This window comes from Mauremys mutica, chromosome 19 (genome assembly GCF_020497125.1).
Source record: "Mauremys mutica isolate MM-2020 ecotype Southern chromosome 19, ASM2049712v1, whole genome shotgun sequence".
NCBI lineage: Eukaryota > Metazoa > Chordata > Testudines > Geoemydidae > Mauremys > Mauremys mutica.
Genome location: NC_059090.1, coordinates 21,535,411 through 21,550,203, shown reverse-complemented (window position 1 = coordinate 21,550,203; position 14,793 = coordinate 21,535,411). Strand labels below are relative to the sequence as shown.

Genomic DNA, 14,793 nt, shown 5'->3' with positions numbered 1-14,793 from the left:
GGGCAGGAACGGGCCGAGGGGAGAGCTGGAGGAAGGCGAGGAGCAGGGCTTTGGGGGGTGCGGTCTGCAGGTGCTAGTGAGTTGAAGGTGCTGGGGGTGGATTTTGAAGAAGCTGGTAGGTGCCCTATGAGGGTGAACGTGGCAGTGGCAGGCCGCGGCTGAGGGGGCGGATGGTAGGAGCGAAGTTGGGGAGTTAGGACTCAGATTACCTGGCTCTTGGGGGTGAGGTGCGGGCTAAGGCGCAACTGAGAAGCAGGAGTCGTGATTTCTCATCCAGGCTCTGAATTTGGGCAGTCACTTAACCCCTGTGTGCTTCAGTTTTCTCTGTAAAATGTGGCAGTATCTACGGACGGGTAAATTAATGTTTGTCCGGTGCTTTGAATCAGAGCGCTATATGTGCAAAGTATTATGATTTTTTATAATTATTATGAATAGGGTTAAACACTCATTTGAAGTTCTGTAAAGGTTTGAATATTTACTGGGGTTTGTACTGTGGTGGTGGGGTTCAGATTTTTGTGATTTGGATCTTTGAAGGATGGTTCAGTGGTTAGGGTGCTAGCCAGGGACTCAGCAGATCTGGAGTCAACTGCCAGCTCTGCCACAGACTTCCTGTATGATCTTGGGCAAGTCACTTAGTGCTTGTGTACACAGGGAGTTATTCTGGAATAGCTGTTCCTATTATTTCAGAATAAAAGCATCTGCACATGGAATTAATCAGGAATCTGCTTTAAATTCACATTACAGATTTATTTTCATATGTAGACTAACCCTTGGTCTGTCTTTCTGTGCCTCATTTCCCCATCTGTAAATTGAGTGGTGATGATAATACTTCCCTGTCTCACAGCGGTGTTGTGAGGATAAAAACATTAGATTGTAAAATGCTTAGATGCTATGGTAATGCAGGCCACATAAGTATCTGAAAGAGAGAGCGAGATTGAGAGAGCCATTTGAGTTGGTACCTAATGCTATTTTGATTTAAAAAAATAGATATAAAATGAACATGGCACACATTAAATGGATTAAAAGTTGGCTAACTGATAGGTCTCAACATATATTTGTAAATGGGGAATCATCATGGTATGGCTGTGTTTCTAGTGGGGTCCCTCAGGGACTGGTTCTTGGCCCTACGTTATTTAACATTTTGATTAGTGACCTGGAAGAAAGCATAAAATTATCACCGATAAAGATTGCAGATGACACAAAAATTGGGGGAATGGTAAATAATAAAGAGGACAGATCACTGATACTGAGTGATTTGGATCGCTTGGTAAGCTGAACGCAATACTGTTTCTCACTTTGACAATCAAAGCAGAAATTAAGGCTTGCATCTTGAAAAGTGACCTGTGTGGGCACATCCCTTTATCCATGTGGTGCATCCCTGAAGGACTGGGGCCTACAGTGATTAATACACATCGATCCTGAATCCCAGGACCCTATTTTAAAAATAAATGTTTCTCAGTTGTAAAAGTGCACCATAATAGAAATGTAATATATTGGTTTTAGATGCAAAACTATTACAGAGAAAATGCTTTTGGATCTGAGAATGTCTCAGTTTTCAGCCAAAGGGGACTTTTTTTATACAAAAGTTATAAAAACTTTTAAATTAATTATTTCAGTACAACTTAAAGACAGAACCCTAATTCAGTAGCTCCTCTCTCATTTATCTTAATTAAGGCCCCAATCCTTCTGATTCATACTTAACTTTAAACAGTGAATTGTCCTATTGACTTCAATGAGATACACAGTGTGTAAAGTTAAGCACATGTATTAATCTTTGTAGGATCAGGGCCTGAGTCATTAAAATAATAGAGTGGGTGCTATTTAAAAACTTCAGCATTTACATCTCCTTGTGGTAATTGAGAATAATATATATAGTACTGCTGTTAGTGCAGAACAGTAAATGCTGAATTTTAAATTGCACTCATTGTACTAATGATACTTTTATGTATATAAACACTTTACAACCTCAAAGTGTACACAGATATTAATGTATTCATCTGTCATTAATCTGCCATTACTTAGTGATATGGTCTATACAACATTCTTACCTGAACTAGAGTGTCTTTTAGTACACTATGCCCCATTTAAGCTCCTAAGGCTTGATTTTAAATGGTGCTGAGCACCCACAGATCCCACTGAGTTTTGGCTGGTCAACACTTGTGAAAATCACATCCTTCAGTGTGGACTTTGCACAGGGCCTTGTGTAGTATGGATTGGGGGGTGGGGTGAATTATCCCAAATCCTGAGAAGTCTTCTAGAAGCTATGGGCCAGTTTCTGTTGAAGTTTAATGGGGATTTGCTTCAACATGAATTTGGACAAAAGATTAAATGATTTTTAAAATTGTACAAAGGTGCTAATGTAAGTTAGTGATGCTACAGGAACTCTGTGTCTTTATTGGTCTGATCTTGTAGGTGCTCCATACACAGGACTTCTAGTGGAAATTCAGTATGGATTGAGCACTGTGCACCCAGCTCCTCTGTAATTTCTGTTACTATTGAAATATTTAATTTAGTTCAGAATAAAAAGTTTTAAATGGCTGCTGGAATGATGGATTGAAAAAATATCATCACGGGGAAGAAATAACCTTCTTAAATAATATTTCTAGCTAGATTGTAACATATATGTTAATTATTTTCCCTGACTAAGGTTTTTCAGCATCACATAATTAAGTTCTGCATAAAGCTGACAAGAGCACAATAAGGAAACCTATGTCTGATGAAAGTATCACATGAAATGGATGAATTTGGAGGAACGTCTGGACATGCAAGGATAAGATTATGTAGAAACCATCAGACTTTGGATGTATCTTGGTTAAATTCTAGCCTACAAGAGACATTATTACCAGGAAAACCATGGCATAAGGTAAAATGTTTGTTTTCAATACATATAATGATGATTAATAATTATTTAAATACATGTGGATGTCATCTTTTCAATTTTTGATCTGTCCTTTTTCCTATTGCTTTGCTTATATGGACATTTTTTCCTTAGTGTGGGGGGTATTAAAACAACAACCTCATTTTTGAATATGCAAGTAGGTAAATATTCTAATGAATATTTCAGTTAAATAGTCAAGAAGTTTATTCTCCTTGAAAGTTAGGACAAAAGTCATGCATCAGAATGTTACTCAACTGTTCACACTAGCTTTCCCACAGTAAATTCTCTAAAGGCAGTGTGTTTACACAAAAACAGAAATTGCCCTCCCCCTAAAAACAGCTAAAGAAACTCTCGACAAATATGAGGCAAGGGGAAGATTACAATCTTCCAGACTGTTTGCGTTCTGTAACTTTTTAGTTTCACTCATATCATGGACAGGGCAGGTTATAAATACCTGGACAGATGGACATACTTGAACAGAATGCTAGCATAAACATCAGACCAAATTCATACCTTCACCAGATCTGAGTTTGCCCCATAATTCTTTCATAATTCTGAAATATAATTTAATAAAAATTTGCCAGAGTATTTTGCTTTCTTATGGGTTTTCTGATATTCAGCCTTAACTTTTCTTTGCTTAATAAAATTTCATTACTTGTAGGTAAACCCTAAAGCATTCTTTTCCGCCATAGTTTTTATATGGTTCAAACTTTTGTTCAATTATTATATTCTTCCCCTTCCCCCTTTTTATCATAATCTCTAAGAATCCTTGGCTGTAATATTTTGAAATCTTTATTTGCTCTGAGTTATAAAGCAGAATCAATGCAGATTTCCACACACACACACACACACACACACACACACACACACACACACACACACACACACACACACACACACACACACCATTTTAACCTGCTATGTAAAAGAAAATACACCTACAAACAAAATGCATTGTTTAGTTTTGAATCCACAAATAGGGAAGTAAAATAATCTGAGTAGCATCAATTTTATTTACAGCATACGGCCCAATGTTGCAATACCTTACACAGTAAGGGGGCCCTCTGGGATTGCACCATTTATTTTCCTTTCCCGTCCCTCTCTCAGAATTCCCTTATTGCAATGACCTTCCATGCCACTAAGGAAAGCTGGAATCATCTGCCTTTGGTGATTGTCAGTATTGTTCCATGTGTCACACAGAGGATTCTGCTAAGGAACAATGTAAATTGCTTGCATTGCCTCAGGGAATGAGCAGTCTGCTGCCTGGGATCGTTCTAGCCCAACAGCAGAAAGATGAGCTTGGGAACCAAGACAGGGATTGTTCTGCATGGCAACATGTTGAAATAAAATGAAACCTCTGGGTCAGCCACATTAAGATTGCTCCTTAAAGAACTTCAGGTGATGTCCAGATACTACAGTGCAGGTGCATTAAAAGTCAATAGTTAGCCTGAATTAAAGTGTGAAGAATTTCTGGAATTACAGTATGTTAAAATATTTACTGAGACAAGGTGGGTGAGGTAACATCTTTCATTGGACCAACTTTTGTGGGTGAAAGAGAGAAGCTATTGACCTACAAAAGTTGATCCAATAAAAACGTTACTCACCCACCTAGTCTCTCTAATATTGTGGGACCAACACAGCTACAACAACACTGCAAACTGAATATTTACTGTAATTTATTTCTCCTTTAGGTTTTAGACAAACTTGGAGCTGCTCTTGCTGATGACGTGAAGCACCAACTAAGAAATCCTAAACAACGACAAATGATTTTCTGTCTTCTTGGCCAGCATTTTGTTAAAAAATATTTTCATGAGTGTCCTAATCAACCTAGTCTACTAGTAAGTGAGTTATGGGAGCTTTGAGCCTACAGCAACATAACGTGAACATGTACAAATCTGTTTTTGTCATAAAAGTAAAGTGAATTATTTTGTTCTCAGTTATAAAATTGTATTTTAAAATTTTTCAGTATAGTTAATTGATCTGAAATAAGATTAAAATGTTATATATAAAGTGTTACCTTGTATCTAACAGGCTTTCAAGTATTTTTTCCTCCTCTCAGGAAACTTGAAAAGAAAACAAGATGATGGGTGTATATATGAGGGTTTTCTCATTTGGAGCTATGGTTCAAGTCCAGATTCAGTGAGATATCAAACTCATATAAGGATAGATTCTGTAGTCCTAATTCAGCAAAACTTTCATTGACATTCTGGGAATTTTGTCTGAGTTAGGATTGTAGGATCTAGCCCTTTGAGCAGACTCTTCTTAGAACGGAATTCATATGGTAGCAGACTTGATGAGTTTGGAAGCATTTGTGTGTGACAAAGAGGATGGAAGTATTCAGTTCTTCATTATGGAAGCTGATGACTGAATGTAGGGAGGATGGTAGTGTGGCTGCTGTCCTGTTGTGTATACAGTTCTGGACAAAATCCTGAGGGCCTTACTCAGGCAAAAATGTTAACTTTAATGGAAATTTTGCTTATGAACTGAGAAAGGAGCTCAGGATTCTGTTCCATATCTTTAAAACCTTCTTAAGCATTGATTGTCTGGCTACTAGAATCTTTTGTTGCCAAAGCAGTAGTTTTTAAATCTGAGAATTTCTTGCTCCACATTGAGTAGCCTGAAATTAGTCTGTGTGGTATCTTTACCCTAGGAAAAGGTTATTTCCTTTAATAAGAGTATCCTGATAACAGGACTTGCTACTGTGGGAATTTATTATTCCCCAGTAAGACTATCTTGGGACAAGAGCACTCCCTAAAATCATTGTCTTTGTGAGAAAGTTACTACAGATTTTCTTTAGGGAAAAGTTACTCCTCTTTGAAATAAATGTTCCCCTGTCTTAAACGTCTAACTTTAAGCCACAAAAAGTAGGAAGGCAGAACTTTTAACTGCTTCGTGCCTTACTTACTATGCTTTTTTTGTTTTTAAATCAGAACCAAAATAGAAGACCTCACTACACTTCTGGACATCCCTTAATAAAATCACAAAACAATGTTTTAGTTTTCAGAGTTAAGTACTTGATCACTTGTTTTTCAAATTAGGCTTTTGCTATCTCTAAGGAAGAAGTTCATTACTATTTTGAAGTCCAGTACATTTGTTTTTGCAAGAAATATTTTATAGAGGTGTTTCAGATCCACTGCTTCTGTCAATAGCAACTTGCCATTTTCTCTTCTTTAACTGGGGATTAGAGGACAAAGATAGGCAAGGAAGTAATGGCAGTGTGGCTTCTTCATGCGCCATGCTGCCAAAGGAAGAGAGGATGTAGGGAGTAATGGAGGGGTCAGATTGCTCTGTGATCCATTAAACTTTTTGACAAATCTCAGAACATCCATTTCGTTCAAGGGTTCTCCCCTCCATTGGTCCTACAAACCACAACTTGGAATGATGCTTCAGGAACTCCATGAATTGTAATTCAGAGCTTCTTGTATTACTTTTCACCTCCTGTGTCTTTTTCTGTTGGTGTATATATCCAACCTTGGAGTTTAACATTTGAGAGTAAGGCAGAGTAAGACTGGTACATGAAAAAGTGTGTCATATAGCAAAGGAACGTAAGCTCAAGCATAAAGGTACTGAGAAGTAAGCATAACTCTGGGTATTCTTTCTAAAAAATAAGATATTCCTTCAAGTAAACTTTTCTCCAGGATAAAGATATTTAGAAGTAAGTTTGACTCGAAATAATTTTACTGGGGACTAAGAAATTCTTGGGAGAGAAGACTTCCCTCTGTATTCACTGGCACCAGACCTTCCTCTTAGTGACTGACATAAGGCACTGCTGACTGGCAAATTTTCTCTACTAAAACTTCCTTCCCTAATGTGATAATCAACAGTCTTGGCCCTGGCAGCAAAAAATGACAAGAACTGTTTATAAAAGATGTTATGTTCTTGTGATAACCCAAACCTTCTGTACCTAGTCTTCCACAAACATGAGTGAGATAGATCAGAAGAAGTTGGAAGAAGATACAAGGATTTGGCTGAAGCAACAGTGCTTAAAAGCTGCAGAACGCATTAGCTGTCAGTTCAGACTTGGTGAGTTAAGATATACTGTCTATGCCATATATATGTGGAAGCAAGCTTGGGCAATAAAAACAACTGCCACTATCTGCAAATCTTACAGTTTATAGCTAAATCTTTGTCTACAAAAGTATTAATCAAAAGATTTGATAGACTCAAATCAAGCCATCTACTCTTTTTATGAATAAACAAGAATTGATTGTACCACAGAAATAATGGGTCAGGTTCTGGTTCCTTCTCTGGCTGCTTTTGCATCATTTTGGTTGAGCACAGCAGCTGTAAAGCAAGCGGATCTGGCCTCCTAAGGATTCTCCTACACTTGAAAATCCTTGTGAGGACTGTAGCATCTCTTATGCCATACATCCTGCTATCTTCCAATGCATGGGTCATTCCTATAGGAAAGGGGGTTCACCAGTATGTCCCTCCACTCCATTGATTCCTGGCTGCCAGTATGGCTTTCTGGGGCAGTGGGTTGCTGGATGTAAGTGAGAGTGGTCCTTTGTCAGCTCTAATTTATGCTGAGAAATCGCCCAGTCCCTGGTTGGCCCAGGATCTAGGGATTATAATGACGAATATCTGATACCATACTTTTCATTGTGCTTTTTTTCATAGTTCTCAAAGCACTTGACAAAGGCAGTAAGTATCATTATCCCCATCTTTTCAGATAAAATGCCACCTGAAAGCAAGTTGTCTTTACCCCTCCTTCAATCTTGCACCAAATACAGATTTGCCAAATGGAAGGATGTGGGCTAAATAGATCAAATTTCTCCCTGATGTCATTCCACTGAAGCTGGGGGAGTTAACACCATGGATGAATTTTGACCTGCGGTTTAATTTGTTACTACAGATGTGTCTCACATAACTGTCACAGTTACCGGGCTAACTGCTTGTCTCACTCCCTCCTGATCTCTGAGTTCATCCCCTCTCACATCTTATGCCTTGAGCTATCATGTGCCTTGGGATGGAATCACCCAATTCTCCCACTCTCAGACCAGGTCTGACTTAGTTTCAGTTCCTGCAGTTCTTTTTCCTCCAGGAGCTATGACAGTGGTACCCAGTGACCAGACAGCCTTCTTAAAGGAAAGTATTTATTTAAAAAAAAAGCGTTTAAAAGAAAAAGACCATAAAACAGACAATATTCACATCTAGCTAACCCATGTGTCTATCCATCTTCCAGATGGGGATCCTGGTAGACCTAAGCTTCCTATAGGTACCACAAGGCTGCTGGGCTCTGAGTGACAGCCCCTTTCCTTAAATCACAAACCAGTTTTCTGTCTGCTGCTGGGAGTTTCCTGTCTTTAAAAGCTGCTCAGTGTTTTAAAAACTTGCTGACAGGAATTGTCACCTTTAACCATTTAGTGTCCCTTTTGATCGCTAGACTCCCGATCTTGGCAAAACAGATACAGAACTTTAGGCTGGAGCCTGGACATAGGCCACTGTCTTATAATTGCTGCCCAGTTGTTGGGAGGCTGCTTACATAGAGCCATTGTGTTGCTTTCCTGCTTGTTTTTCCAACAGCCTGCTATTAAGATAGACCAGTACATCCACACAGGAAAGATTAATAACCTATTATAGCCATACAGTAACTTTACCTCACTGACTGGGCCACATATAATATTCATACTATTATTACATATCAGTATGCTCAGATTATTACCTAGCAGCTCCATGCTTGCCACAGTAATGTCCATCAATTTCATTCATATCTTTTCACCTTTCAGTACGAAATTGAAGAAGTCACTGTATGCTATTATTTCCTGCCATAGGCCCTGATCCTACAATGAGTTATGTGCAGGCAGACCTCCGTACCTGTCTGGAGACCCGCTGAAATCAGTAGAATTCTGTGCAGATGCAGGGGTCAGCCTATGCAGATCTCATAGGAGGACTGAGTCCATGCTGCTTATTGTCCTTCTTTGTTTATTATTTTGTGTTTTTTATTTAAATAAATAAATAAATAAATTCAGCTAAAATATATCTGGGAAGAAAATAATATACAAATAAATGAAAGAGAAATATATATAGCAATATCATACCAACTGCAGCTTAGCAGTAATTATGGTTTACCACAGGAATGTTCTGTTTTCAAATTAGCTTTTTATCTTAGGAAATCTGAAAAATGTCCTGTTGAGTGTTGCTGTATCTCCTACTTGAAGCTAGAAATGAAACAGCTACAGGATTCCTTATTTCGATGTATGCTCTTGAATAATTTGGTTTGCATGTGAAAATGACATGTTTTCTTAGTGTTCATGTAAGTGGTTGAATTAAACAAGATTTTTTTGTGAAGTTAACATTAAAAATTGATTCCCTTCAATAATAATAATAATGACTTGACTTTGGTCTCTTGAAAATATTCACTTTTAAAAGTGCTTTATAAATATTAATTGCACTTAATTGGAATTCCAATCTCCTACTCAATCTTAGGAGTCATTCTTAGGTACCTTAAAGTTGGAAAATGCAGTGTTAATTTTGCTTTTAAGTCTTTGGGACCTGAGATTTTGCTCCCCAAACTGTGTGTATTCATCTGCAATGTGAAAAGAGTCTAAAGTGGGGTTAAAACACAACCAACCAGAATTCTCCACTCACTTACACCAATGGTAGTATTTTGTACCCAACATGCATTTGCTTTGCACAGGTGTAAGATTCCACACAGGGCGCAGGGCAGTGGAGAATCAGGTCCTTGGAGTCTGACCCTGTATTTGTTTAATTGTGTGTTTTGAGTGTGCAAGATTTGGAGGACTCAAGACTTGCATTTGTAAATTACTTTTAAAATCAATTCAATTTTGTTTTCTGTACACTAGATAATAATTCTGAAAGACTGGCTCCCGAAATGGTGCATTTTCTTAATGATACCTACAACATAGTAGCAACAGAGATGGAATTGTTATTGGCTACACATGAGGCATGGGAAAAGGTAGCTTATTCTTTCTCCAGTTACAGTTTTTTGCTAAGAAAAAATCTTTAACTTGTTTTTTTGAATATTATTCAGCAAATAACAATCCAGGTAATGTATATCCCCTCTCATAGCTAACTTTGAATCAACATTAACATCTAAATTAAAGATCTGCTCATAGACATCCAAAATTGTAAATTGTTTGCGACTAGAACACCATTTATATTACATTTTGCATTTATAGGCAGCAGATTCACATAAGGATCTACCTCCTTCGGAGTGGAATTCTAATCCAACATCAGTAGCTAAAAAAAGACCAAATTCTGTTGAAAGCAAAGACCTCAGTTTAGCCATGTATGGAGGATCTGTTTTCCAATTAAATGAAACAGGTAAAAGTAATACATTGCTTCAGCCCTTAATAATGCTCTCTTATTTTTAAATATCAGGTACACTTAAATCAGAAATCATATCCACATAGGAAAAAAAACATAATTAAATTAGAGTTAAGGCTACCATAACTGTACTCTGCTTGGGGGTTGGGGAGCAAATCAGGCCCCAGCAATACCCACAAAGCCTGATTTAAGGAACTCTAATTCAGCCCTCTCAATTCCCAGGTCCCTATATTCCACAATAAATCCACATCAGCATTACATGAGTGGAAAAGCAAATTTATTTAATTTTAATGCTTTTTACTTAGTGTGACCAGGGGCACGGGGAGCCACGCTGTAGTTACTCAGTTAGAATCAACTGCAAAGAATGGGTCAAACAATCCCCAAAGCTGGTGGATATTCTAATACTTAGATTTACCAAGCAAGCACAAAACAGCTTCTATGAGACCTTACTGGTTACTCAGAAGCCAGCAACACAGTTCCCTTAAAGCAACCCAGCCTCAGGGCTCCACCCAGACACCCAAGTCAAATATGATGAGGATTACTGTAAATCTTATTCATCATATAAGAAAGCTCTACCAATCCCAAAGGATCGGACATGTTACCTCCCAGGTTAAAGAATATTTCAGATCTTACCTAAAATTGGCTTACAGCCAATTCTTATTAACTAAACTAAAATTTATTAAAAAAGAAAAGATAGAGAGTAGTGGTTAAAAGATCAATATACATACAGACATGAGTATAGTTTTGAGATCAGATTCATAGTAGAGATGGTAAGCTTTGTAGTTGCAAAGAATTATTTCAGAATTAGTCCATAGGTGCCCATATTCAGGGTAATCCAGGTGGGACTGGAGATCTCAGCCTTATGACTTAAGCTTCCCTGCATGAAGCATCAAGCAGACCTGAGATAAAAAAGGATCAGGACCCAAGGGTTTTTATACAGTTCCAGGCCTTCTTTTGACAGCTCAGAGCCCTTAGGCGAACAATAGGCAATCATGGAGACTTTGAAGTAGACCTATTTCCTAAACTTCACCCGTAACTAGCTACAGGGATTAACATAAGGCAATTTTTCAATTTATTACAAACTTTAAAGAGACCTATAGACAATTACATTAATTCACCCAACATTCATCTAAATGTTGATATTCCCTTTTGATCTCTGAATCAATTGCTATAGAGATAGACAGGAGCTGTCTATTTACATGGCTGACATCTAACAAGATATGAGTAAACACATACAATTAGTATCACCTCCAATTCTCTAACAATACACGTTTGCATTTCAAAGTTCTAGCCTCTCTAACGTGGAATGGCGCTAATTACCATTCACATACTTTCCTAACATGTCTCTAAAGGTTGACTTGGGTCATTTAGCCTGCGAACCGTTTAACCCTTTCTGTTGGCACCATACTTCACACATTTTGTATAAGATTCGTTGTAACTATATAACTGTGGTAGCAACAATGATTTGCATGGTCATATTCTAATCAAATAACATCTCACTTTGAGACTGGTCCAAGTAGAAAAGAAAGTATTCATATCTGGAGCCTCCAAACTATCAAGATGTTTGGATCCACGTTGTGGTTCAGCCTATTATAAAGATAGGAGTATCTGTGATCTCCAGACCTGAATCCAAGTTTTGATTCTGAAGCCTTCCAAATTCTGATCCAGGGATTAGGTTCAAGCCCATCTCTCTCTCTCTCCTTTTTTAAATACCAGCGTTTACAGAGTGTTAATATTATTTAAATCCTACAACTACTATAATCATGTTGAAAAACAAACCTGCATATGATAGGTTAAGAACTTTTGAAAGTACCAATGCCAGTAATTCTGAGATAATTTGTTAACACAGAGCAACTGCTTTGCTTGTGCTTCCCCTGCCAGCCAGGAGTGCCAAACCATTTTTGAAGAGTGTGATTTTTCTCCTTTATTAAAACATAAAAGGTCCTCCACTTCAGACACACAAAAGTGCTCCTTCACACAGACATGAGAGCTAATAGAGCTTTTCAAGCTGATGTAGAATGTCATCATTTATTCATTCAGGCTTAAAATAATTGGGCAAAAGACCAGCTAGTGTAACTACCTAAGTGAGTTTTAAAATAAATCAATTTACTGCAGAATATACAGCATTTTGCAAAATAATACATTTCACCTAACTTATAGCAGTGTTCTTTCTCCAAGTGCTGGTGCATATATATATTCCACTTCAGGTGTGTGCTTTCCCAGTGCACTAGAGCCGGAGATTTGTAGACAGGAGTTCCCATTGGGGCAGCACATGTGTCCTCATACCTCTAACCGAGGTCATAAAGGGCGGAGCTGCCTCAACCTCTCCTCCTCACTGCCTGTGGCTCTCAGTGATGCCTCAAGATCATTGTCTTTCTAGTGCTGGTGAGCACCCTTTTCTGTTAAATAGTCCTAGAGTTGTTAGCTTAGTCTTAGTGTGCACAGATTAGCTTGTTAGTGTTTCCTGTGGGGGAGGGGCAGGCAGAGGGGGTTGGTTTTCTCCCTGATAAATAAAAGTAGTCCTGTTTTTACTCCTGTGGTGGTATCCCAGTGCTATGCATAAAAGTCCCCACATTTAAAAAACTGCCCTTCTTGTGAGGCAGTTGTGGCCATTAATGAAGAGCATACTAGATGCCTCATTTGTCTGGGAGCAAGACATATAAGGGACAAATGTATCTGCAAGCCCTTTACTAAGGGGATGCAAAAACCTGAGGAGGTATGTCCAAGGGTGTACCTCATGGAAAAATCCATTTGTCCTGCCTCTGATCCAGGCCATTCTGGAACTGAGCAAGCTTAGTACTCCTCCACCAGAAGTGCTCTGGCTCCTCCATCTACTCACAGAGGAAGAAAACCCCTGAAAACCTCCAGAGAAAAGAGACATAATTCTCCATACCAGGTTATATCTGGCCCAAATTGCCAGCTCTCTGGAGATCAAGACTGCATTGAGAACCGAGAAGGGCTCCTCGAGCATACACAGGGACACCAGTTGCCAAACTTCAGTTGATAAAATTAATATAAGCTGTCTGGTACTGAGCTAAAATTGAGAGCTGCAGAGTGCAACTCCCTGGTACCATATGAGCTGATGTATGTAACACTGGTACCATTAACTCTGGTGCCAACCACATTGGTACCATTGATGTGGGCACCTAATGTATCGTCAATGACTCCAGTGCTGGTGGCCCTGACACCAGTGCCATTGATTTCATTGCATGAGATATACCAGTAACTGTGGCATCAATGCTATCAGTATAGTGGAATACATATGTGGCATGCATCAGACGAAGTGGGTATTCACCCACGAAAGCTCCTGCTCCAATACGTCTGTTAGTCTATAAGGTGCCACAGGACTCTTTGCTGCTTTTATCAGTATAGTTGACTCCCCAGGAATATATGGCAGCCAGGAAGCTACTCTACGTATTGGTACCAGGGTCTTGCTGCAACACATTATTCTCTTGGTGACAACCACTGTTCCACCAACGTCAATGGGTGCATGTCTGGAAGAGATTCAGACCCAAGCACTATTATCAAGTTAACTGGGCTGTCATCAGTTCTACAACTGCCACAGCCTACCTGCATTAGGAAGGGTTCTAGTCCATGCTAAACTTGTGTACCAGTCTGCAAGTTCACGCAAGGACAATAGAAATCTTGTCTGAGGCAGTTAGGGCATGTGGCATCCTGAACTTACGTGACTCATCATGCTAGACTTCACTTACAATGTATGCAGAGCTGGTGGAGATGTGTGTATTGACCAAACAAGCACCCTCTGGACATCCTGATTCATTTACTTGATCAAGTTCTATCATCCATGTACTGGTGGATGAGTCTGCAGAACGTTTGCTGTGGGGTACTTTACACTCCTCTTCTTCCAGCTATATGGTTAATCAAAGAATCAACCCTCCATATAAACTTCTTGGATTTAAGGGGCATACACAGAGCACGCAAACTTTTCTCACCTCTATCGAGTGCCTGATGATATTAGTGATAAAGACAAGGTGAGTGAGGCAGTATCTTTTATTGGACCAACTTCTGTTAGTAGAAGAGACAAGCTTTTGAGCTACACAGAACTCTTCAGGTCTGGGTGATGGACAACACAACTACAATGTTGTACCTCAACAAACAGGGCGGAACAAGGTCCAGTCCTCTATGTCAGGAGATGGTACAACTTTGGAACTTCTGCATTTTGAGGGTGCAGTGCCCTCAAAGCCCGTTACCTTCCTGGGTGCAGAATGTTCTCGCAGATCACCTCAACAGGAGGTCCTTGGAAAATCACAAGTGGTCACTGAAAAACAACATAGTGCGGCTAATAGTCCAGAAATGGGGATATTCCAGTGTCACTCTCTTCACAACCAGACAAAACTGAAAATGTCACTGTTTATTTCAGGGCCAGTCAGAGTCCAGGTTCTATCACAGATACATTGTGGTCAGTACTGCAAATAAACTTACGTTGTGAGATGCACAGTACATAATGACCACCCAGGGAGAGTAGCATCTACTAGCCCCTGCTTGAACAGAACCTTCATATCACCTTCTGGTGACTGGCCTTTAACTTCAAGGCTTTAAGAACATAATTTCCAGTAGAGATAAATAACTTCTTAAATATTATCCATAAGTACATTTCACAATAA

General features: G+C 39.0%; 1 protein-coding gene across 4 annotated transcripts in view; it reads left to right on the top strand.

The window, feature by feature from the left end:
• Positions 1-14,793, top strand: part of LOC123352989 — an 86,474-nt gene that overhangs the window by 290 nt on the left and 71,391 nt on the right. For 2 of the 4 annotated variants that reach the window (XM_044993625.1, XM_044993623.1), the window contains exons 2-6: positions 2,648-2,863; positions 4,570-4,716; positions 6,787-6,901; positions 9,685-9,797; positions 10,021-10,165. In XM_044993625.1, coding sequence (XP_044849560.1) covers positions 2,717-2,863; positions 4,570-4,716; positions 6,787-6,901; positions 9,685-9,797; positions 10,021-10,165 — 667 coding nt within the window. In that variant the 5' untranslated portion in view covers positions 2,648-2,716. Of the gene's footprint in view, positions 1-59; positions 354-2,647; positions 2,864-4,569; positions 4,717-6,786; positions 6,902-9,684; positions 9,798-10,020; positions 10,166-14,793 lie in introns of those variants that run through there. The other 2 variants (XM_044993626.1, XM_044993627.1) reach the window with 2 other exon arrangements.